At 38.2% G+C, this 24,838-nt stretch overlaps 1 protein-coding gene across 2 annotated transcripts; it reads left to right on the plus strand.

Moving 5' to 3' along the window:
- The first annotated feature begins 654 nt into the window (after positions 1 to 654).
- Positions 655 to 19,947, plus strand: Phb2 (prohibitin 2). 2 transcript variants are annotated; one of them, XM_065236764.1, is made up of 5 exons: positions 655 to 747; positions 839 to 1,028; positions 1,389 to 2,047; positions 2,110 to 2,206; positions 19,716 to 19,947. In XM_065236764.1, the coding sequence occupies exons 2-5, from the start codon at positions 896 to 898 to the stop codon at positions 19,871 to 19,873; spliced, it is 1,047 nt and encodes a 348-aa protein (XP_065092836.1). In that variant the 5' UTR covers positions 655 to 747; positions 839 to 895; the 3' UTR covers positions 19,874 to 19,947. The 2 variants fall into 2 exon arrangements, with proteins under 2 accessions (XP_065092836.1, XP_065092837.1); XM_065236765.1 differs by lacking the exon at positions 19,716 to 19,947 and adding an exon at positions 19,277 to 19,470.
- Positions 19,948 to 24,838: the final 4,891 nt, after the last annotated feature.

A 24,838-nucleotide genomic window follows, 5' to 3' on the forward strand; every position in this document is an offset into this window, starting at 1 on the left:
AATATCTTAACATGGCCGTGAGGATGCAAAGAGAATTACTTTGACTATCTGATAGTCGACGAACAGAATCTGTCATTGTTACTTAGGACCTAATGCATTATTCAGCTTGATTGAATGAAAAAATCAGGCCAGTGACAAGGCCTATACCAACAGCAGCGTTTGACAGTAGGCAGCATGTCCCGGGCTCAAATAATTTATTTTGCTGTGCTGGGCCCGCTGTCACTGTATAACATGTTGCCTACGCGCCTGCCACTGGGCTGGAAAAAATATTTAAAATTTCGGAAAGTTTTCAAGTTGAACATTGCATAAGGTCCTAAGTAACATTGACAGATTCTCTTCGTCGACTTTAGCTTTGTATTCCCACGGCCATGTAAAGACATTCTCAGGTATTTTCAGCACACAGATCGATAAAAGAAGCTTTTATCTAGCATCTAATGCTATAAACACAACAAGAAACGGTTATGTGCTCAAGTTATTAGCGAAAAAGAAAGTTGACGAAGAGAATCGACCTTATGCAATGTTCAGCTTGTTTTATATTTCTGCGTCTGCCATCGACTCTGATGGAAGACGCCTGCAAGTTTTCGTGTCAGCCCTGCATGTCTAAAACTGTTATAATGCTGTTGACATTTTCTTCGATTCAGCACAACTGTCCAAAGCTGCTGAAAGTTGTCAATCTCTGCTGAAGAAAAACTGCAGAAAGTGTGTGATTTTCCTTACAGTCGCCCGTGTTTTGTAATTCGCTCTGCTGTAAGTGAAAAAAAGTGCTATTATTCTCAATATTTCATCATAAATCTTCCTGAGGCATCTTGTAAACTCCCTTTCGTTTCTTTTTTGGTAGCTTAAATACTTTTTGTGCAAGTGGCGTACGTGTTGCGCAGTTTGTCGCAATCCGAAAATGGCTCAGAGTAAACTGAATGATTTGGCCGGAAAATTCGGCAAGGGTGGACCACCCGGATTGACTACCGGTTTGAAGCTGTTGGCCGCAGTTGGAGCCACTGCTTATGGCATCAGCAATTCCATGTTCACAGGTGAGGTTTTCTGTCATGGGACAAGGATGAAACTTCTTTTTTGTGGTTTTGATGTAAGGAACATAACCTTCAAATACCTGGAACTGAGTCGGAAGAATTTCACATGGAGATTACACAATAGAGAGAAAATTGACATAATATCGTGAATATTGGTTAAATCTCGATTTATGTAGGGTCTTAATCACCATACGGACGTGACACATATTTATTCCATTTAATTGCAATATCTATCAAAAACAGATTCAGTGTATTTGTTGTTACATAACATGCCGCCTATGAAGCGGTATGCAACATCATGTACACATTGAAGATCGATGATCTTGATTAGATATATCTTACTAATATGCATCTGATTTGCAGTCGATGGTGGTCACCGTGCAATCATGTTCAACCGAATCGGTGGCATCGGTGATGATACCTTCACTGAAGGTTTGCATTTCCGGATTCCATGGTTCCAATATCCGATCGTATATGACATCCGCTCGCGCCCCAGGAAGATCTCGTCCCCAACCGGATCGAAGGATTTGCAGATGGTGAACATCTCCCTTCGAGTACTGTCTCGACCAGATGCCCTGCGACTTCCGATCATGTACCGCCAGCTGGGACTGGACTACGACGAAAAAGTGCTGCCATCAATTTGTAACGAAGTGTTGAAGAGTGTGGTGGCCAAGTTCAATGCCTCGCAGCTCATCACCCAGCGCCAGCAGGTTTCGCTGCTGATCCGCCGTGAACTGGTGGAACGCGCAAAAGACTTCAACATCATCCTGGATGATGTTTCGCTGACGGAACTCAGCTTCGGCAAGGAATATACGGCTGCCGTCGAAAGCAAACAAGTTGCCCAGCAGGAGGCCCAACGTGCGGCTTTCCTCGTGGAACGTGCCAAGCAAGAACGGCAGCAGAAAATCGTCCAGGCTGAGGGTGAAGCCGAGGCAGCAAAAATGTTGGGTCTGGCCGTTAGTCAAAATCCTGGCTACCTGAAGCTCAGAAAGATTCGTGCCGCACAGAGCATCGCTCGAACGGTATGTCTTGGCAGTGTAATGTTTAACCGGTTTCAATTTATAACCACATTGCTCTTTCACAGATCGCAAGCTCGCAGAACCGTGTCTACCTCTCCGCTAACAGTTTGATGTTGAACATCTCGGATGCCGAGTTCGATGACATGTCCAAGAGAGTTTCAAGTAAGAAATAATGCTAAATCACATTTTTAGGGCAGTATAAGGCCAAAGACACGCCGTTCTATGCATTTCTTTGATTGATTCAGAAGGGAAAATCAATCAGTTTGAGCTGTTGAATTCACCACCAAGTGATGCCGTAATTGGTTTGGCTTTTATTGCGAATTGCTTTCGATAAGTCCCGTTCCGTTCGTCTTTTTCGTGTGAATGGGACTTACGAAGAAAAAAGAAAATTTGGAATTACCCTATCGTTGGAAGTGCGTTCAGCTAGATTCAATAGAATATTAATAGCGAGTTAGGCCTTTAGTTTAGTGTTACAAATCTGTAGCGTCGTGGAATACTGGAATAAAAATTAAGAGGAAAATTTACCCTTTACTTTTATTGCTTCCCCTCCGATGCGATGATAGCCGTTGTAGCAAATCTCGAACAAACGAGTCTGTTGGAAACGTTGCTAGGTAAATACTTTGTTGTTTAAAATGTTTTTTTAAGTTTCATTAGAAGCTACAGTTACATGCCTTGTCGCCGCCATGTCTAATGAACTTCAAATTGTGCTGTTTGCTTTATTTTCTTGATAGAATACATTGGCTGATGGTTGTGAATCTGCTGCATAGCAATGCCAATGTCTCAATTATATGCCAGCCTTAATCAATCCAATTATAAGCCCATGGTTCGTGGTATCACAGGTCGTTTGGAAAAACGCTTATTTGTCATAATCGTGGGAAAATTAATGTTTAAGCTTTAAAAAGTCAAATTATAGAATGTGACACATATACAAACAGACGTAAACAAAAATTACTAATTTTACTTTGATTTGGTTTGTGAACGGCCACCACACGGTACTTGAAAACGAAGTCAACATATCAAGACAACAACTTTTTTGATGAATTCGATAAATTTGGGCGACATGGATCATCTTTTGTTCTTGCAGTTTTCAAAAAACACATTTTTGCATTTGTATACAACCAAAAACATTTTGAGCAATATTGGCCTATGGATCTAAGATTGGGCCCATCGCTAAAAATCAGCTATTTATCAATTTTATCTAGATGAACGCGTCATTGGGACGGTACTAATGGATATTTTTAATCGCTATTGAAAATTTAGTCGATTGCTGAATTCAAGTATGGGCCCAAATTAGGGGCCTTTTAGGTCGATTACATCCATTTCCCGTATATGATGAACAATCGAGAAACATGCCTTCTTGTTTCATGAGCCAACACGACAATACAACGGAATACCGTTGAAGAATTACTGCTCATGAAATAAGAAGGGAAAGTACCTTATGATCCATAATTGTGAGGTTAGTGTCCTATATTACACAAACAATATTGTTGTTGGAAACGTTTGCACCTAACACAAATAGAACGGCTGTACCGTCGTATCTCAAATCTAATACTGTTTTAAAATTGATTTTCCCACGATTATGCCAAATGGCCGTTACGGAGTAGAGACAAAAATCGATGTTTAAGCTAATTTCGGAAGAAAAAAAATTGTAAAATCACACCAATAGAACATTTTAAAACTACTCTCAGATGAAAGCTGAGCACCTAAAATTTCGTTTGATGGATGTTTCAGCGATACCCCGTGGGCCCTCAAATACACTAGTTCAGCGTTTCTCAATCTATGGGTTGTGACGTACCGCGGGCTGCCCTCAAGTGAGATGCAGAAATTCAGACAACATATCATATGGTCATATCAACCTCAACTATGCATTAGGTCCTAAGTAACATTGATCGATTCTCTTCGTCGACTTCCTCTTTCGTTATCAACTTGAGCACATAACTGTTTCTTGTTGTGTTTGTCGTATTAGAAGCTAGATAAAAGCTTCTTTCATCGATTTGTGCGCTGAAAATAGCAGAAAATGCATTAACATGACCGTGAGGATGCAAAGAGAAAGTCAACAAAGAGAATCGGTCAATGTTACTTAGGGCCTAATGCATTGTTCAGCTTGATATGTTCTTAGAAATGTCGTGCAAAATTTATCTGCATTTAGAATGATGGTGGATAATTCAAATTGATCTAGAATAAGTTTTAATGTATTGCTAGATTTTCAAATTAATAATAATTAACGAAGTGTTTTAACTAAATTGATTTGCTAGATGCACACGCTAACTTGAAGTTGTTTTCAACCGCGGGAAAGTTACTTTAAGATTTTAGTAGGATATGTTGATCAAATAGTTAACGGTAAACTGGATTCAGCCCAAAAGTATTCCTTTCTGCGAACATATTATGTTGCTTCAATGGCAATCTAAAAATCTCACGTTAGCGAATCAATGTACTAAATGTCTTTTGCCTTGTGTTGCTTGCTTATAAACCCATCTACTATTATCCTGTTGGACGAAATCTTCATCAATCTTTTTTATTCCTCTGCGCGCTTATCACGATAGCAAACCAAATCTGCCCTGGAACTTAGCTGGAGTAGTCTTCCTTGGAGTTAGTCCTTGATAATCACCCCTATTCTGTATTTCGTTTCGAACGAAATTCTCATACAAAAAAATATTTTTTTGTATGAGAATTTCGTTCGAAACGAAATACAGAATAGGGGTGAATATTGTAGAGCCTTGCGAGTGCTGTTGCTATTCGCATCCAGTTTTATGTGCGGATCTGAATTTTCTGCTATGTTGCAAATGAAAATAATTGTATGATATTTTCCGGAAAATCATATCCAGGAACGAAACATTTCCCGGAATAGACCTTTTTTTGTTGTATAGAAAAAATGTTCACTCTCGAGTAACATTTTAAATGGGCCTATGTCCAAAACGTAAACAAATCGGGTTTTGATACCATTCTTTAGCACCACATGATAGCTACTAATCGTGTAGGAAAGTTCCGCATAATTGAGAAAAATCGTTAAAAATTACTCGATTATCGAAACGGCCGATCAACGAAATTGTTCGATTCATTAAAAAGGCCCGCACGCTAAAACGGCCAACCATTAATTTGTTTCATTTCATTGATAAGCCTAGTGACGTAGAAGGGCCGATGATTGAAAGTTTTCAAACCAAAGCTAGGCCCTACTGGTTGAGGCAGGGCCGATGATTTGTTTTGAATTTATTTGACGAACAGTGTTGGGAAAATATCAAAAAATCAAATCTCACAAATTCCCTAGATCACGCTTGATTTTCGTAGACAAAAATACCGCATACAGCCGCGGTTGATTTTGCAAGCTGTGATACTGCAGCTCGGAATATCAAGCTAACCAAACTCACCAGCTGCAAATCTCAACAAACTATGGTGAGATTGAGTTTAATTATTTTTGCATTTCACCCGAACGCAACCGAAACTTCCATAACGGCTGGCAGCAGTCACTTCGTGTCTGCCATCGGTGAACAGTAAAAAGGGATAGCAAACTATACTTTCTCTTTCTAAGAAAACGATGTGCAACGGAATCATTTTTGTGTCGAGTCAACTCTCCGCTTGATTTTTGCACGTTGTGAATAGTCTCGCAATATCAAAGGAGCTTGTAAAATCAATATCAAGCATGATATTTTGTTCCAATATCACGCGTGATATTGAGAACGTATGAGAGCGGGAAAATATAATTTGAGTGATGATGTTGCCAACACTGGTTGCGAAAAGGCTTAGGAAAGGGCGTACCATTTGTGATGACGAGCGCAACGGCTTAACAAAAAGGGCCAATCCATTGAAAGATTCACAAAAAGGCTTATTAATTTATGAAATTAAATTGTTATCGATTTTCATATATTTTTGAAAGTTTTTCGCATATTTTGGATGTTGTATACTGAGATCCAGTTACTATTGTTATTGTGAACAATCTTCTTCTTCTTCTTGTTCGCATTTCAAGCTTATTGCTTAGCGCATATTAGCTTATTGCGTGCTCTCAACTTAGTGTTTTAAATGCACTTCCACAGTTATTAATTGAGAGCTTTCGATGCCAATACCAATGCATGAAGTTGTATATTGTGTGGCAAGCACAATGATACTCTATGCCCAGGGAAGTCGAGAAAATTTCCAACCCGAAAGATTCCCTCGACCGGACTGGGAATCGAACCCGTCGCCTCCGGCTTGGTAATACCGTGCCTTTACTGACTAGGCTATGAGGTGAACAATGTAAATGCCTAAAATACTTCATTTTTTTTAAATATGAATTGAATAGTAGCGGAAAAAATTAAAATTCATTTTCTGGTTTGTTTACGTTTTGGACATAGGCCCATTTCAAATGTTACTCTAGATCTCTGATTATTTAGCCTTTTAAATTCGAACATCGTTAGCCGAAGTTACCCGTTTTTTAGATGGCATAATTTTTAATTCATATTTGTTCAGGACTTGGGCTATGCAAAGAGGTCTAACACGTCACCTTTTCATCTATAACCCTCTTTAGGCATTGGGATACTATCCACGATTGATCATTTGCTGTTAACCTAAGCATGTGACATTATCATTTCCGTGATATTTCTAATAGGGTCGGGTGGGGTAAGAGCCCTAGCAAAGTACAGCTTCAAAATGACAACAAATTGAAAACAAGTTTTGATATCAACATCAAACGGAAATCATAGTTTGATTTCAGTTTACGCAATTGACAAATTGTAAACCTAATTTTGATTTCATTTTGCTGTACATTTGGTCTTCAGAAATATGTTGTTGCGGGTTTGTTTTCATTGCCTTAGCATAACATCAAATTGAATACTTGTTTTGCTATCAACAGGAAAAATGGAAATCAAATTAAGTTTTTCGTTTGCTCTCACTGATAGCAGAAATAGTTTTCAATGTGATGTCACAGGAAGATTTGTTTGCTCTCAATTCTCGCGTCACTTTTCAAATAGACCAATGTAACATATCCACCATTTTGAGAAAATCGAAGTTGAAGTTCGACAGATTATTATTTAAACTGTTTAGAAACAATACATTTTGCAATACCATTTTTAATGTAGTCAGTGAATAATAACGTTGAAAATTCATTAGAAACGATAAAATCACAATTTTACTTTGAATTTCATGCTACAATATAGAAAAAAAACCACATTGGACGTTTTGACTAGTCAAGTTGTACATCGGACATGTTACATTGGACGATTTTTCTCAATGACATAATCAATGAATGTTACATTGGACGTTTTGTCTACATGATACTAGCTTTCCTTTCACAGATTTCAGAGTAGAGTACCTAACTTTAGTTTAGCCCCGCCTTTAGAAAATGAGCACCAATCATGTTAGGCAGTCCGAATGACCGAAGTAACAAACATGTACCCATCATTTCAAACTGTACATTGGACAATTGTTGACCTATGATTATCTTAAATAAATGAAAGTAAATTTTGATGGATGTTTTTGTATTACATACAATGATAGAAGAGCAATAGTTTGTATAGCTTAACTCGATTTGTTTACATTTGTTACATTGGTCTATTTGAAAAGTGACGCGAGAATTGTGATATTTTAACCGTTAAGACGACCAAAATGACAGCAACCTGAGTAATCATTATCAGCGAAATCACAACATCAAATTTAGATTTCAATTTGATCTCAGACTTTGCTCGGGAGTGCCACCTTAACAATTGTACGTTCTATATATGCCAAATAGTGGATATTTATAGGAGTTTCTACACCGTATTGCAACTTCATATTATTGCCTTCATACATCAGCAATGCAATGCAAATTATATCTCGTCAAAAGTTGTTTACGATTTTTTCAAAATGTAATCTCAAATCTTTTTTTGAAACTGCAATAGGGTAAGAGTGCCAACCCCTATGGGGCAAAAGGGCCATCCGTCTTAAATTGAATGAAATCGATTAATGCTTATTTATAATATAGGCTTTTGATTATGAATCATGCTAGCAACAGCTGTTATTGTTTACCCAATTTAACTATTGAATTTTACAGTATTATTCAATACATAACAAATGAACTATGTTTAACAATGAATTCAAATGAAAACTATTGTTGTTGATATTTTATGTAGCTGGTTTTGTCAAATTTGGTCAAAACAAGCTTACCGAAGACTTAAATGGGCAATGAAGCAATTTCTTTTACATTTTTGTATAATTTTATTCATAAATGTAGGGGTGGCACTCTTGGCCCGTGTGAGGTAAATTTTTAAGAAAATTATTTTTGACTAATTATAGGGAATATTTATATATTCTTTGTTATTGGTGTTTCAATTATTTGTTATTCATCATTAATTATTGTAGAAAACAATATTTGGAAATTCCAAAATCCTTATTTTATGATGTCTAATTATTATAAGTAACTAGCTGAGTGTGCCCGGTCTTGCTCGGGATTCAATATTAGCTTGAGTTTATGCGCCGATTTAAAAAAAAGCATGCTATATTGTACGTAGCCCCCCCCCCCTATTATCTAAGGGGCTACCCCCTATGATTATCTCCTTATACCCCCACACTCGCCCCCACATGCCTAATTTGGTTCCATTTGCTTGATTAGTTCTCGAGTTATGCAGAAATTTCTGTTTCACTTGTATGGGAGCCCCCCCCTTACAGAAGGGGGAGGGGTCTCGAACCATGATAAGAACCTTCCACGGCCCCAAAAACCCCTGTATACAAATTTTCACGCCAATCGGTTCAGTAGTTTCCGAGTCTATAAGGGTCAGACAGACAGACAGACAGACAGACAGACAGACAGACAGACAGACAGACAGACAGACAGACAGACAGACAGACAGACAGACAGACAGACAGACAGACAGACAGACAGACAGACAGACAGACAGACAGACAGACAGACAGACAGACAGACAGACAGACAGACAGACAGACAGACAGACAGACAGACAGACAGACAGACAGACAGACAGACAGACAGACAGACAGACAGACAGACAGACAGACAGACAGACAGACAGACAGACAGACAGACAGACAGACAGACAGACAGACAGACAGACAGACAGACAGACAGACAGACAGACAGACAGACAGACAGACAGACAGACAGACAGACAGACAGACAGACAGACAGACAGACAGACAGACAGACAGACAGACAGACAGACAGACAGACAGACAGACAGACAGACAGACAGACAGACAGACAGACAGACAGACAGACAGACAGACAGACAGACAGACAGACAGACAGACAGACAGACAGACAGACAGACAGACAGACAGACAGACAGACAGACAGACAGACAGACAGACAGACAGACAGACAGACAGACAGACAGACAGACAGACAGACAGACAGACAGACAGACAGACAGACAGACAGACAGACAGACAGACAGACAGACAGACAGACAGACAGACAGACAGACAGACAGACAGACAGACAGACAGACAGACAGACAGACAGACAGACAGACAGACAGACAGACAGACAGACAGACAGACAGACAGACAGACAGACAGACAGACAGACAGACAGACAGACAGACAGACAGACAGACAGACAGACAGACAGACAGACAGACAGACAGACAGACAGACAGACAGACAGACAGACAGACAGACAGACAGACAGACAGACAGACAGACAGACAGACAGACAGACAGACAGACAGACAGACAGACAGACAGACAGACAGACAGACAGACAGACAGACAGACAGACAGACAGACAGACAGACAGACAGACAGACAGACAGACAGACAGACAGACAGACAGACAGACAGACAGACAGACAGACAGACAGACAGACAGACAGACAGACAGACAGACAGACAGACAGACAGACAGACAGACAGACAGACAGACAGACAGACAGACAGACAGACAGACAGACAGACAGACAGACAGACAGACAGACAGACAGACAGACAGACAGACAGACACAGACAGACAGACAGACAGACAGACAGACAGACAGACAGACAGACAGACAGACACAGACAGACAGACAGACAGACAGACAGACAGACAGACAGACAGACAGACAGACAGACAGACAGACAGACAGACAGACAGACAGACAGACAGACAGACAGACAGACAGACAGACAGACAGACAGACAGACAGACAGACAGACAGACAGACAGACAGACAGACAGACAGACAGACAGACAGACAGACAGACAGACAGACAGACAGACAGACAGACAGACAGACAGACAGACAGACAGACAGACAGACAGACAGACAGACAGACAGACAGACAGACAGACAGACAGACAGACAGACAGACAGACAGACAGACAGACAGACAGACAGACAGACAGACAGACAGACAGACAGACAGACAGACAGACAGACAGACAGACAGACAGACAGACAGACAGACAGACAGACAGACAGACAGACAGACAGACAGACAGACAGACAGACAGACAGACAGACAGACAGACAGACAGACAGACAGACAGACAGACAGACAGACAGACAGACAGAAATTCATTTTTATATATATGTATAGATAGATAGATAGAAGATAGATAGATTTCGATTTTTGACACATCAACACAAAATGATTTTTTGCATTTTTTGTAATACTTAATTTTGGACAGAACTTTCTATAATGCTGCATAGGAACACCATTCATAGTTGCATGGGTGAATTAGCATTGAAAACATGTTTATTTTCAAAATTATAGGGGGTGGCACTCTTCCCTAATAAAAATTGTATGGTTAATTTGCTTAACGACGTGTTTTGGGTATCATCCAAACCATTTGTGGAATAGTTCAATGATTTGGGTTATCGTTCGTTTATGGTTATTTTTTATTAGGGTTGCCCCACCCGACCCTACTTTTGCGGTGTCTTTTAGAAAACGTTCACGTTCACTCACGTCTTTAGGACGATACAACCTCATAAAGTGGGCGGTACCTTAAAACCGTACCGTTTTAGGGCAACATTATATTCTAGACTTCAACACAGTCAAACATGGTAAAATTTTCCTTTTCCAGAAAGTCGTTTTGCACTGTGTAATTTGAAGTGATTCCTAAAGAGATTTCCAGGGAATTCCGCGAAAAAAACCAAGTGTATCAAATTTTGGCGAGGCAATCTTAAAGGAACTACATGGGAATTCCTAGGATAGTTCTAAGGGCATCTAGAGCAAAGATTTTTCTGAGCAAAACTTCAAGACAATTTTGAGGTTAATCTCATGGGAGGATTGAATCAAATTTTGAAAATAATCAGGACGCTTCAGTAATTCCTTTGAAGAATCATTGAAAATTCGAAGAGATTCCCATGAATTTTTGGAGTGTTTTCCAGATATTTTCAAGTGTCTCCCTGCTTGAGCTTTTAGTTTGATCATTTTTTTAGAGGAATAATTCAAGTCATTTCCCTGTCGTTTCAGAATAATTCTGAATAATGACTCTAAATGAAATTCTTGAGAACAGAACAAAACAAAAATCCTGCATAAAGAACAGAGCAGTTCGTTAAAACATAGATGAAATTTGAATGTTTTTTTTTTAGTAATGATCCATTAAACCTTTCGATATCTTTGCTTCAATCACATTCGAATTTATGCTTAATTTAAATGTAGGGGAAACGGCTCTAATATTGGCCTATGAATCTAAGATTGGGCCCATTGCTAAAAATCTGCTATTTATCAATTTTATCTAGATGAACGCATCATTGAGACGGTACTAATGGATATTTTTGTTCGCTATTGAAAGTTTAGTTGATTGGTGAATTTATGTATGGGACCAAATTAGGGGCATTCAGGCCGACATTACATCCATTAAATGAAATTTTCAGTTTGTCCCATCATGCAAAGTAATCACATAGCAGTCCTATTCTAAAATTCCATCGTCTAGATGTCATGTTACAGTTCTGCTTTTTGAATTAACATTTTTTCGTTGATATAATAAAACATGCAAACTTCATTGCAACTGATCATAGGGAATGATAAATAACAATGCAAAACACTAACAGTCCCACAGAACACTTTCGGATTAAAGAGCCTAAATTCAGGCTCTTTACTTCGGATGACACGAAAATACCGTCACTGCTTTTAGCTATATGTAGGTTGCATACATTTATGTGCTATCCGTACATTATTATTGCGGGAAGTAAACAATTAGGTTGCGTTTAGCACACTTATAAGGTTCCCTCTCAGTGTCAGATATACCGATTTATCGATGGCGATATACAGATAAGGTTCCTCAGAATACCGATTTTTGAGATTTAATACCGTTTTATACCGATTTTTTTTAAATAACCAAAATTACTATTGCCTGCCCGCGCTCGAAGTTCGAATAAAATTTTGTGAAAGGCTTGTATCTTTTTGAAAACCTCATAATTTTTGAGCCTTCAAAAATCTTACAAACCATCTCTAAACATGCCTTATGCTTGATACTCTTTCGACATGTTTGCATTTCCTCCTTTTGATTGGCTACCCATCAATCGAGAAATAGTCGATGGCTCTTTCCGGTAATTCCTAGGGAATTGAGAAATATTTTTTAAACATTATTTAACTTCCGGAAGCTTCATCCAACTTTCCCTGGAATTTGCTTCCACCTTACCTTGGAAGCTTCTTCAGCCTTCGTTCGAATGATTATTTCATCTTCTCCAGTCAGTTTTATCAACTTTCCCGGAACTTCAAGGATGCTATCAGATTTTTATTGCGGATCCACAGGATGCAGGAACATTTAAGAAGTTCTGAAACTTCAGAAAAGTCCAGACTTTTGTGTAAGTTTCGATAATATGTATGATGTTTCCACAAAACATACAAATATGAAATTGCTACTCTCTGTTTGTAGTAGCACAGCAAACAAGGAGTAGCAATTTCAAATTTGTATGTTTTGTGGAAGCTGACATTTGTGCCTTTAAAGTTTCACGCTAAGGCTTCCTTAGAGTATCACCTTAAGGAAACATCATACATATTTTGGAAACTTCACACGTCCAAAGAACTTCAGGGAAATTTAATGGTTTTCAGGAACTTTAGTGAAGCTTAGAGAACATCAGGACAGATCAATTAATTCCAATGAAATTGCTGGAATTATAAAGGAGTTCCATGAACAGTTACATGAACATTAGAACATTGGGAAAACATTTTATGGGAAGTTCTATGCTTTTTAATGGCAGTGTCGATAACTTTTAAAAATGAAAAAAGTCTGGAAGATCAGAGAACTTCAATACTGATGTTACAATAAATTCAAAAAAAAATTGTGAGAGCACTTAAGAGATTTCGTAATTTTCAAGAAAGTCCAGAGACCTTCAAAGATGATTAGAGATATTCCGGTAGTCTTATTAAAATCAGGGAAATTCCGAGCGCCTCGACGATGACCAGAGGACTTCAAAACAGCCCCTAATTTCAGGAATATTACAAGAACTTTTAAGGAATTTCGAGGAATCATGGAATATTCCTAAGTGCATTTCAGGAGTGTTCTGAAAACTTCAGGGAAATTGCGGAGTCTTCAGGGATGTTTTATGAATTATGTCCTTGTTTCTTTCAACTGTTCCGTAAGCGCTCTGGCTTCCGACTTTCTTCAGATGTTTCTTCCAATCTACCTTAGGAAGTTTCTTTCGTATTCTCCAGGAAGTTCAATTAATTCTTCCAGAAATTTCTATCGTCTTCTTCTGGAAGTTTGACCATAAGCCAAAGGTGTTTTTTTTGTTAGACTTCTATTGGAAGGTTTTTCCGAGCTTATGGCTTTCCCTCGAAATGGCTACTTCTAGAAATTTACTTTCGATTTTCGAAATTTTCTGGTTTCCTTTGGATGTGACATCCGATTTTTTTTCCGATAGTTTATTTAAATTTTTGTCACAAGTTTCTCAATTCGTGTCTTGGAAGTTTCCCGGATGTTTTTCCAACTTTTCTTAGAACTTTCCTCGAACTTCATCCAGAAGAGCTTCTTTCGTCTTTCTCTGGAAATTTTTTTCAGCTTCGTTCAGAAGCTATTTCAAACATTCCCCGGAGTTATCTTCCGGAATTTTCCGATCATAGTTCAAAAGCTAAGATTTTGCTTTGATTAACGGCTTTCTCAGTCTTAAAACACTGCAACGACTACGATGTATTTTGCCCGACATTTGACATGTGGTTTGTGACCTTTTAAAATGAAAATATTGTTTGTCGTTATTGTCATTAGTTTAGTCGTTGTTTTGGCTGATTTTCAATATTTTTGTTCATTTAATGATAGGCAGTAGGCTTTCAAATACGGCAAAAAAAAAAAAAATTGATTAAATACTAAATACCGATAAATACCGATTTTTTAATACCTACGATACCGATGAACTTTAAAACAATCTGGCAACGCTGTTCCCTCTATCTGTAACTGATGTTTTACACTGGGACGGAACTTGACAATCTGGTAGCGATTTCCCGGAACGGGACTTTACTAAAGCCCTACACGGAGAACAAATTATAGCAGACGCAATTATTTTTCCGGTCAAAATAACTATATTGTTCAATTGTTTTAGAGATAACCCGAAACTATAGTTGATTTGACTATATATAGAGGGCAACAACTATAGTCCAACTATATTTTTCAGTAGATGAACAAACGTCAATCTTCAAAATACAACTATGCTTTAGTTGATTCAAGAAAACTATTGTTAGAAAAGCAAAATTTTACAATGTTTATTAAACGAACTGCTCTTCATTATCGACATATTAAGGAAGTTTGTTTTGCTTCTTTATCGATCTCAAAAACACAACTGCAAAATCATAAAAAAGTGAACAAGAACATTCAACTTAGATTTGAACCGTGTTCATCTGCGTGAGAACCAGCTATCTTATCGCCTGCTCTACGCATCACAAGTTAAAAGTATGTGGATTTATGATGATCATTTGAAACCAAATTATATAAATAAATTACATTTGACGGTTGTTATAATTGATCAAAGTTATAGTTGAATTGAGTATTGAATCTACTAGGTAGATATGATTGAGTTGACGGTCAAATTAATGTTGGAATAACTATAGGTTTCTTTCAAACAACAATATTTTTCCATGTGAAAGTAACTATTAGGATTGTTATCTTAACTTAACGAATTTGTTCTCCGTGTACAGTAAAAGTATGGACGACTGTCACCACAAAACTGAAAAAAGCTGTTCCAATCGAGGAAAGCGGTGCATTTTGACGGTTCGATTGGAACAAATTATGACAGACGTCCATACTTTTACTGTAGGGCTTTAGACTTTACAATCCAGCTTCTCACTCTTCTTAATGTTTCTGATGAATGCCCGTCCAACATTAGTGCATGGTGTTTGACGTATAGTTGCTATGTAAAGCTTTTTGACGTTTAAACGGCGCACACTACTGCACCATTTAAATCGAACGAGTGCGAGCAAGCGGGAAACAGATTAGTGGGAAAACAAACCGTCCATTCATCCATGTGTGCTAGATGGAGAAAGACGATTAAACGTCAAAAAGGTCTATTCATAGTTCGGATAGAATTTCGATCTATCAAAAAGCGGAACCAATTCAATGTATTGTAGACCAACAATTGAAAAGGCACTATCAACTTTTATAAACAAAACGTTGATTATTCTTTCCTCGCCAATCGAACGCAAATTACCGGCATCATCGGATAGGGGTAACTTTCCTCAACCCAAAGATGGTGTTAGTTTGCGTAGGCGAGCCTTGAGTAACGAGAAAAGGGTTTGCAAAGTTTTTTTTTCGTAATAGTTGGTCGTGATTTGCTCGATTGGTTCCGCTATTTGACAGCTCTATTGGTTCCCGAGATTGTATCCGCCAGACTATGAATATAGCGACTATAGTTTGACGGGGTTGACCAATGATGCCAGGATTGCAGAATGATTTTTCTTTTTTAATTGTAATTTGATTCGGAGTTCCTACCGCAGTTTAGCACCTTGTAACTCATTTTTGCTTAACACAATAAAAACAACCATAAACAAACAAGAATATCCTTTGCTTAAAGCACGCCGTGGACCCTTTTTTCCAACTTTCCTTTCGCAAATATAAACAATCAACAACGCCATTTACGTCAACAGTGATTCCGCCATCACGGCCAGTCAGATTGATGTGATCCCTCTGGGACGGGACTTGACAATCGGGTAGCGATTTCGTGCCAATTTTCTGTCAAATCCGAGCCAGTTACTGATTGGTCGATTTGACAGTAGCAATCGTGGAATAAAAAGGACAGAGGGATCACATCAATCTGACTGGCCGTGATGCCGGAATCACTGTTGACGTCAATGGCGTTGTTAATTGTTTATATTTGCGAAAGGAAAGTTGGAAAATAGGGTCCACGGCGTGCTTTAAGCGATGGATATTCTTGTTTGTTTATGGTTGTGCCTCGTCAAACACTATAGATACTATAGATTCCATAGATAAGCGGATGCACAAAAAGATGTTTTAGCAACCATGAAAAATAAATGATCTTACTGGCATCTGTGAAATACGTTCATGCCATCATAAAGCTCTTCGTTGTGCAGTTTTGTTTTGTTTCGTGCGCAAAAGTTCAAAATGAAGTGCAAAGCAAATCTTTGCAACAATGAATCGAGGAATAGTTTGCTTTATCTATCCTTCTTCCGTTGTCCGCGAAATAAATCGGAATGTGGAGTGTGGAAAGCGTTTTGTGTTAATAATATTACAATACTTCTCCCTCAAACAACACCACGATGACGTCATGCTCGTTTGGCTACACTAACTGACAGTTCGTTTGGCTACATTATACTTTGCCTCCGCTTATCTATGGAATCTACAGTATCTATAGTCAAACACCTTGCACTAATTTTCGACGGACATTAAAAAAAAAACATTATAGCTGGGTTTAGACTAGGCAAGTCAAATGATCAACTCAGTTGAATTCAATTGGCTTGAAAAGTTGAGCCTGGTTCAACTTTGTTCAATTCAAGTGAGTTGATCAAGTCAGTTGAATGGCATGGTTTACACGTTAAATTCACGTTCAAGTCAGTTGAATTCTAGAGTCAAACTAGAGTCAAACAGTGCCAATAAGTGTGCCCAGGTCTTGTAATGAACTATAAAAAAATATTCCGAGTTAGTATAAAGTGCATGTAGGGGAATGTACGTATTCTCGGCAACCTAAGCAGCGACCTTCTTTCCATAGCCTTTTTCTCCAAGGAACGCACGCATATGCAGTATTGGTTTGTTTACAATCTTTTGCTGCCAGCTGCTCTAACAATTTCAGTCGAAAGAATTGTCAAAAACTGTTTTGAAACGCTTTTACAAAGCTCCAATCTTCTCTAGTGAGAGCGAGTATTGTCGGCAACCAGTTTTTCTTCGGCAACCGTTCCATTTGAGCTGCATGTAAATCTGCTGTTCTATTATCGGCAACTCGAAATCAGCTACAATTTATAGTGCGTGTGTTGAAATTCAAGAAAAACTTGCTAGATTGCTTTTTCTCAGTGGTAAATATATAGTTTAATTGAAGCTGAAAGCATAAAGAATCGTTTGCATGCATTCAGCGAAGTTTTTTCGTAAGAAAATCCAGTGAAAATAGTGTTTCAATTTGTGTTGCCGAAAATAGTCTATCATGCCGAAGCCGTCATTTCCCCTATTTGATCAAATTCCACTTAACGATGCTTCATTTGCCTTAACGGGTAAACGTTCCCAGATCAACTTCGACTCCTATACAGTTTTTCCAAATATGAGTAAATTTCGTATGGAAAGAAAATGCTCTGAGTCAATTGACCACTTTGTCAAGCAGTTTTGGCGTGACTTTCTACCAGCGATTTCACAAAACTGGACCAACTAATTTCAATTTTTTTATGAAACGCACAAATGTTGGCAACTTTTCTCGAGGTTCTAGAAGAAAAAATCTCAAAATAATGTTTTATTTCAAAGTTCGAGTGGTAGTAAACGTCATTTTAAGTGCTCGAATAAAGTGGTTAATTGAATTCAGTCGCTGAGTTATTGCAGTTGGTCGTGTTCCACAATAACTGAGCGAGCTTGTGAGAGATATTGAGTGCATATTTAATTTGAATCTTTCACTGTTGTACTAGAGTCGGTGTATAATGAGTCACGCCAAGAGTGAAGCCAAGTCTACCTATTGAACTGTCAAACCGGCTACCTATCGTGCAAAGTAAACAAGCATTACGATGCTATGAAAGGTCCACCAAAGGTATTGCAATTAAATATTAAATATAACCGAAGAAATGATTATATACACGCAGTGAGCATTACATTTGTCATGCGATACGTTTTGTAATGATCAGAAATGACAATTTCTACTATTTTTCCTTAAGATAATTCGACAAAATCACTGATATAATGATTTACTACAGCCGTTAATTTTTTTCCTCGCTAGAAGTCATTTGAAGTTGATGCAGAAGTCCTCTGTTGCCAAGTTAAAAGAAAGGGAATCTTTCGAAAACCGTGATGCGAGTTCAACTGTTTTTCTCTTGGCGTGACTCATTATACACCGACTCTATGTTGTACATCTGTTATATTTCTCAAAATAAACGAAATCAAAAAGTTTCAAAAAATCTAGAAATGTCTTTATCGTTCTAAATTGCTGCTATTTTTCCATGAGCATTTGAAATTTTCTAGAAGAACAACATCTCTTCACTCGTTAAATCAATGTTTTCGTGGTGTTCTAAGGGGTTTTGAATAAAAGTTGTTGAATATTCATAACCGGGCAATTGTTTAGGTTTGAACTGGAAAAAAGTCGGGAATTCCAAAATGCAAATTTAGTAGCCAAGGAAAACAACATTTTGTATGGCAGCAACTCTGAAAAACACGATTCTGAGGTAGCTCGATTTTTCATAGTCATAGCTGAACCAATATTTCTAATGCATCGAAGTTTAGTGAAACCCAACACTTACATATTTTTTTCACATTCCTTCGGGATTTTTTCTCACGGCTTTCTAGACGCTTTTTCTTTGTGCATTATGACATACTATCATCAATAGTGGACATCAAAATAAGAACTATAGTTGATTTAGTAAAGCTAAACGATGGAAAATGTTATGACAAACAACTTAACTCATGAAAATATATGCCTATTGTTGATCGTTATTTTGTTATTCATGATTTTCTGGTGAAAGGATAGTCATATTTTTGCATATTTTTTTATATATTTGTAATGTCATACAGAAATGTTCCATAAATAAGAGTTACTTAGTATGTTCTACAATGAAAAATGTAATACAAATATTATGTTTGTTCCAAGAAAACCGTTCATCTGATTTGCAAAACTCTCTGTCATTAAATTACACCATAAAATCTCAATCACAGATCTAATTAACTAACCAAACCATTCAACACTTATTTATCTTCTCTTTATTTACCAGATAAATAAGTCAACACCGTATAGCGTAAAGCGTAAATCTGCCCTGCCTTTTTGCGAGGGGAACCAAACGTCTTCGCCATTGGTCAGATAGAACGAAATGATTGCTATAAATGTGATTTCGTTCCACGACGACATTCAATGCATTGAACTGATAAGAGAAAAAAGTGTCCGGCAGCGCAGAATACTAGTAGAGATGCTGAACTTCCCCTTCATTCAGCGATAACCAAGCATTTCTTTTATTAGATGTTAAGTCAATATTCCAAAATAAATGCTCTCGCAGATTTTGTTTCAATTAATTGCCTTTATTTATGTTGTTATCATGTCTTCGGCGCTTATCTGGATCCAGCAAATATAACTAAGCATGTGCTTTGCTTTAAGCTATTGGCTAAATTTTCTTTTCTTTTTTTTTTAATTCCAAACCCGCAACTTGTTCGATCCAGATATGGGCCAAGGGCGACCGTTCCGAGTTGTGCAAATTCCGAAAGTCTCGCCAAAAGCAACGACTGGCAGCACCGGCGACCTGGACTTCGACGAAAGCCTGATCAAAGTGATCGCTGAGCAAACGGCGGAGAGGATCAGTGGTGGTGGTAGCCAGTAGATTTGGCGGTAGTGCAAAATGACTGTTTCTATTGTTTTTAATTTCAGAACCAGAGGTATAAAAGCGCATTTTTCAGATTTGGGAGGGCCGACTTATTTTCGAATTCGCGGATTCACGTGCAAGTAAATGTTTCTATGATATGAAAATTGTTTGTTTTACAGTTTCAAGGAAAGAAATTTCTTTTCGTTCTGTTTTATTTAAAATGAAAGCCACGCTGTAGTCGAATAAGTTTATTTTACTCGGGTTGTTCACTGTAAGATTTATGTTTGGAATAGTTTACTGTTTTCTTTGTTTTTGTCGACTTGACGAGATTTTTTAAGATGTAATTGTACAGTACACGAAAGCCATTATTTTTGAAGGTGTTAGGTAAAAAAAAGTCCTCCAAAACTTGTCGGCGGAATGTGAGAGTTGTTGTAGGTTTTTGTTTTTGTTCTCTTGTGTATGTGTAGATTTGTAGCAATTCTAGGTTTCTGTATATTTGCAGTCTGCTTCTTTGTTTTGTGTAGATTATTTCTTTCTTGTTGTTTGCTGCGTCTAGCCTGTTCATTTTGGGTGGTGGAAATCTAAGTTCTTATTTATTATATGATTAGAAATATGCCTGAGCCTCTCTCAATATCAAGTGGCAGTGTATCGGTTTCTGTTTGTGTTCGATCATTCAGTTCCAGTTTATATTTGTATAACGATCTGTATAAGAACTAATGAGCGCTTCAGTTATTGGAATTCCATTTTGTGTTTTCCTGTCTTTATTATTTTTTATTTAGTTTATTCTGAATTATCTATAAGCCGCATCGAAGCTAAACAGATTCGCGATTAATATGTAAATTTGATTTATTTCCGTCCTTTTTCCCTTTTATCACCTATCCATTCCGGACAAATCCTGACGAAGGGACATGCCTTCACTGTTTTTTTGCCAACAAATCAATCGATCCTGAACGATTCGATGTTTGCGATATTTTCTATTGGCATATTGATCTTTATCTTCAGCTATGCTTTCACGGTGTGAGGAATTTCAATAATGTTTTATAATTGTCTTCAATTCAATAGCCTAGTATTGTTTTGGACCACATAGTGATATTTTATATATATTTTCGTTTTCTGATCTTTTTTTTTTCTTCTTTTTTAAATCGTTTGTAAGGCGTTGAATTTGTTTGCTTTTGCTTCCGAAAAAGCATCTCTGTGAGTGATGCTGCGCGACAATGAAAACCGGACAAGGGAAATCACGTTCTTCTATTAGGTGGGTTGTAGCTTTTGGGTGAACTTGATTTTCGGTTTTCTGTTTATAAGGAACATGAAGGCTTACGAAAAAGCAGGTGCTTATGGATAGTCACAGGTAGAGCAAGAAGGTGGAATATCACAGATAGTAATGAGAATTCGAGAAGGGCCGTAAATGGAATGTTGTTGATTGGGTTGATAAATGCTAAAAAACGAACGATTTTCTTAAGTTTTGACTCTGCTATTTTTACGAGATATTTTTTTTTCTAGATAGCTAATAAGAATACTTATTTAATTTCAGAAAATGATAATAATTTAGATATTGATTTTAAGAGAAAACTATTGTCCAAAAATCGCCACTAGATATTGATAATGTTGTCTCTATCGGATGCTAGATTTTAGCTATTTCGTAATTTAGAAATCAATAGTTTCGTTATATTTGATTTATTGGAGAATTCCGATCATAGTTGTACAATGATTTTTCGAGGTTAGCTCTTAATTCTTCTTCCTTTTCTTGGGTATATACGGTATAATTTTCCCAATTGGAGCTTTGCGTCTACCCTCAAATTTAGCCTGTACCTTCTCAGCATTCGTATATTGGGCACCCTCCCATCACAACCAGAACACCATAAATCCGAAGGGCAGCCTTAAAGCTGTCAGGCCCAGATGACGTCGTGTATGCAATGTTAAAAATTCTACCACCACGAAGCAAGATAACACTCCTTAACCTTCTCAATAGGGAATGGTTGGGATATACCATTCCAAAGGTTTGGAGGCACAGCCTGGTCGTCCCAATCTCGAATCAGAGCACCTCGGGTCACGAGCCCATGCATGTAGCGTCAGCAAGGTGTCAGGATCGTAACGGCTACCTTTACCACCGCCAGTACGCCTTCCTCCCCGGACATGGTACTGGTACCTACTTCGCTAATCTGAATCAGGCAGTGTTGAATGTTGCACATCACGGGAGCAAAGTGCTATCTGATCACAATGAAAATGATCTGACTCATAGCAATATTTCATCTAGGGGAAATGGCTCTAATGTTAACCTATGGCTCTAAGATTGGGCACATCGCTAAAAATCTGCTATTAATCAATTTTATCTAAATGAACGCGTCATTTGGACGGTACAAATGGATATTTTTGGTTGCTATTGAAAATTTAGTCGATTGCTGAATTTATGTATGGGCCCAAATTAGGGGCATTTAGGCCGACATTACATCCATTTCCCCTACGTTCACAATTTTTGCACTGCTTTTGAACTTGAAGTTCTTCCTGGAACGGCGTTCTTGAACCAATATACTACTTGAAGAGGCTAACAGCCGTTTCTTCTTGGGATTATTTGAAGACTTCTTAGACACTTAGTGTTACGAACTGTGGCAAGTTCAAAATTTGACTATAGAGTAGTGCATAGAGTGTAAGCTCTCTAAAATCCAATTATCTGTTTCTGTGCATTTTGTTTAAAGCGATCTGCAAGCTTTAGGTGCGAAGTGCTTTAAGACCTGGTGGGAACTCAGATCTAACTTTATTAGGCTGCACTATATGAATTCAATCATGTCTCAAACGTTTTTCCTGTATCTAATGCATTGTTTGTCTGATAATGATACACCCCTTACCTCTCCTCTTACACCGTAACAAATGCCATTATATGTTACGTTTGTCTGTTCAACCTTCCACAAAAGATTGACACTCGGAGCATATGAATTGCTCACATCGAGCTCTTGAATTGGAATGACAGCGAAAAATAACAGGAGTGACCAGGTCAGATAATCCAACGACTACTTTGATTTCACCCCCTCTCGCTTGGATAGTTCCAGCCAGGGCTGGCATTTTCAATGAAAGATCTCACGCGATATTTACAGAGATACTTCTGTCACTATCATTGGATGAGAAAACGATGATAGAGATTTTCTTCAAAATCTCATCGATTTTTTTGTCATGACAGAACGTGACAGTGTTGTGATCATCGTAATTACTAGCTCATTTAATGCTATTAAAGTTACTTATACCGAGGAAATCTTAATAATGTATTCACTCTACCGATTACATACGGTTCTTTGCTTAAATTCATCTAAATCAGTAAGAAATGTTGATGTCAAAACCACATAAAAATTATTCTCATGAGTGCTTGAGTGCTTGAAAAATGACAAGAAAGCTAGTGATAGGTAGTTTCGTCTCGTGATAGTGAGAGGATCTGTTTTCTCATCGTCACATGACGGCCGTGATATTTACCAGCTCTGGTCCCAGCATCGTCCAAAGTTCAACGTCCAACGATTTAGTGAAGAAGTCAGCCAACTGGTTGTTGCTGGCAATCGGCTCCACCAATAGCTTACCAGCAGCGACATGATCACTAAGAAAATGGTGTCTAATGTCGATGTGTTGGTCTCTCTTACTCTCCAAGTTCTTGGTCATAACAATCGTCAAGCAACACTCCATCGATCCTTTAAGTATCGTACAACCCGTTTCAAAGCTGTCCAATGTTCCCAGACAACCAGAATACACGTATATTCAAAGTTGTTTTCGTGATATACAAACATATATACAAACAAACAAATCGTACAGAATGCAAAGAAATGGCTTTTACGTACAAACGTGGAGGCCATATACGTGCAAATTTTAATTTAATTTTAAACGAGTTGATTTAACATCATATACGATTTAATCTGTAATAACAAATTCACTTTGAAAAGTCTTACGATGTAATCCGGTTTGATTCGTGATACAGTACGACGGAAAAATGAGTCATCGCAAATAGGTCGGAAATTTGCATTCTATACGATTTAACATAAATATAATGCGATGCATGCCATTCTTATATGCGATTTTGACTTAAACTGTAGCAATTTACGATACTGTCTGCACATTGTTATACGACTTCTGGTTGTCTGGGTTGTTGTCTAGGTTGAAGTTGGAATCTCCCCAGATATCCGATAGGAAAGCAAATGTCCGGCCTTGTGGACATCATCACGTACATCAGGCTTCCCAATAATTCAAGGTACGGTTCTTGAACACCTTCGGCCACTTGACGATCCAATTTCAATCCGTTCGCCATTGGCGTCCTTGTTGCATTGCACTCCGCCATGCCGAACTTCTGCAAGATCTTTTCCATGCTGGTTTCGTGAGACAGCATCATTCTACCATTTTGTTGATCGTATCGTATCTTCATCCCAAGAAAGTGAGTCAACTCTCCACCATCTTTGGCCACATCAATAACGAAAGGTTGTTTGAGCTTCCGACTGCATGCAATCTAAACTGTTAACCAGATGGTCACTACATCCGGAGTGCACGTAGAAAATGGTTTGCTTGTTCTGCACCTTCGGTTGCTTCTGGTTCACCTTGAACGAAACTGCTTTGCTTCCAACCACTGCGTTGACGTTATCATCGGTCTTCTTCACACGACAATCTTTCATCATGTGGCCAGTTTCCCACATCGATGACACTTTCCGTTGAACTTTCGTTGCTTCTTATTTCTGCCTCCAACAAACGCTGCTGCCTTGTCTTCGCTCGAATCTTCCATCCTATCAAACCGCTTGGATTTTTCAGCCAGTAACCGCTGTTTCACAGTCTCCAATGTGAGGTCGTTCTCGTTGATAATACTAGAGCCGTTACAAGGGAGTCATAGCTATCGGGAAGTGTGAGAAATAATTGCGATACCATGTCGTCATCTTCGAGCTTTGCGCCTGCCGATGATATCGTCGAACTGTTGAAAATGATGCCGCATCGAAGTTCCTTCTTTCATACGGAGCCTGGCCAACT

The sequence above is a fragment of the Ochlerotatus camptorhynchus genome, unplaced genomic scaffold (assembly GCF_037179485.1).
Source record: "Ochlerotatus camptorhynchus isolate MF236.1 unplaced genomic scaffold, CSIRO-AGI_Acam_v1.1 ptg000574l, whole genome shotgun sequence".
Taxonomy (NCBI): domain Eukaryota; kingdom Metazoa; phylum Arthropoda; class Insecta; order Diptera; family Culicidae; genus Ochlerotatus; species Ochlerotatus camptorhynchus.